Source organism: Seriola lalandi, unplaced genomic scaffold (genome assembly GCF_002814215.2).
Source record: "Seriola lalandi dorsalis isolate HSWRI2012SDOR001 ecotype SW California unplaced genomic scaffold, Sedor1 jcf7180001976843, whole genome shotgun sequence".
In the NCBI taxonomy this organism is placed as follows: domain Eukaryota; kingdom Metazoa; phylum Chordata; class Actinopteri; order Carangiformes; family Carangidae; genus Seriola; species Seriola lalandi.
This window is the reverse complement of record NW_019447509.1, coordinates 1-1,358: the sequence shown is the minus strand read 5'-3', so window position 1 is coordinate 1,358 and position 1,358 is coordinate 1. Positions and strand designations below refer to the sequence as shown.

The window sequence follows — 1,358 nt, the reverse complement described above, 5'->3', positions numbered from 1 at the left end:
GTGTCACCCAGGCAGTCAGAGAGCTCCTGCGCTTCCTGTCGCTCACTCAGCCAGGTCTGCTCTTCCTTCTCGCCCAGCCCACTTCCACCAACCTGCTGCTGCGTCTTCTGGCATCGATGGCAGACGCCGAGGGTGAGGAGAGCACGTTGACCGGAGGAGAGGGAGCTCTCACAGGGCCAGGGTTCGGTGAAGAGGGCTTTGGCGTGTGGCTAATGCAGGCGCTGCATGCTCTGCAGGGTGTGTCAGAGCTCATGAGCCATGTGGCCACAGGAGGAGACGGGGGAGTTGGGCTGGAGGAAGGTGACAACGCAGAGGTACTGGGCATGCTCCATGCACTCTACCTGATGACCTTCACTCAGACTGGCCGCAGTGCCGTGGCCCACATTTGCAGTTTGGACAACAACCTTTCCTGTCTGGTCACCCTGCTCCAGCACCACAGCAAAGATGGACAGGGGTAGGGCTGTTGTCTTCTCCTTCTATTGTTCCTCTTTCTGCATCACTTGGTTACATTTCAGGCAACCTTGCATTAATGTCTGAGTATGTTTTCACTTTTTTGTCTTCTTCTCCTTCAGTGAGGCGAAGGCTCGCAAAGCAGTGACATATAATTATGCCTGTATGCTGGTTTTACTGGTCGTGCAGAGCTCTAACGATCTGCGGATGATGGAACAATTTGCTGCTCCACTACTCTCCTTAGCCAAGGCTGATGACACCAATGCTAAGTTACAGGGTAACTATTACCAATGTAGCACTCACATATCAGGTCATGTAAGAAAGTTTTGGCACGAATGTTTGTGCTTTTGTTCTTCAGAGCTCAGTAAATGGCTGGAGCCTCTGGAGAAACTTCGCTTTGAGATTGGCAGCATTCCCACCCTCATAGACTACATTAAACAGGTACAGATATCTCACGTAATGTTTTTTATTCAACTGATTTTTAACTTAATTCTTAACTCTTAACTTATTAACTTATTCAGTATTATTATCAGAGGAAAACAGTACAATGTTTTCACTGCTTATAACCAGACCAGCTGACTAGGTGGCTCATGGCTCTGAAAACCACACAAGAATACAAACTTTCTAAACAGCAAAACTGTTACAAAAGCCTGCGTCCTGCAGTGCGTCACTGACAAGTCTGAACTGCTCAGTCATATACCTGCTGTGTAGCATATTTGAGTCAAGGCTATATGCAAATGAAGAGTGCTGTATGCCTTTTTCAATGTGTGTTTTCACTTGAATTCAGAATGTGGAAAATGTTTTGACCGCTGAGGGAACTGGACTGGTCACTGCGCTCAGGGTCCTCTGCCACATTGCCTCCCCCCCTCCTGCTGTAGAAGGTAAAGACACAAAAGATGATTTTTTTT

General features: G+C 47.9%; 1 protein-coding gene across 1 annotated transcript; it reads left to right on the top strand.

Annotated features, from left to right (window-relative positions):
• Positions 1 to 6: 6 nt before the first annotated feature.
• Positions 7 to 1,331, top strand: LOC111656760 (protein virilizer homolog; the record flags this gene model as incomplete). The annotated part of the gene is made up of 4 exons (XM_023408599.1): positions 7 to 454; positions 573 to 727; positions 809 to 891; positions 1,238 to 1,331. Coding segments are annotated over exons 1-4 (670 nt in total), but the record flags the coding sequence as incomplete, so codon positions are not given.
• Between the last annotated feature and the right edge of the window lie 27 nt (positions 1,332 to 1,358).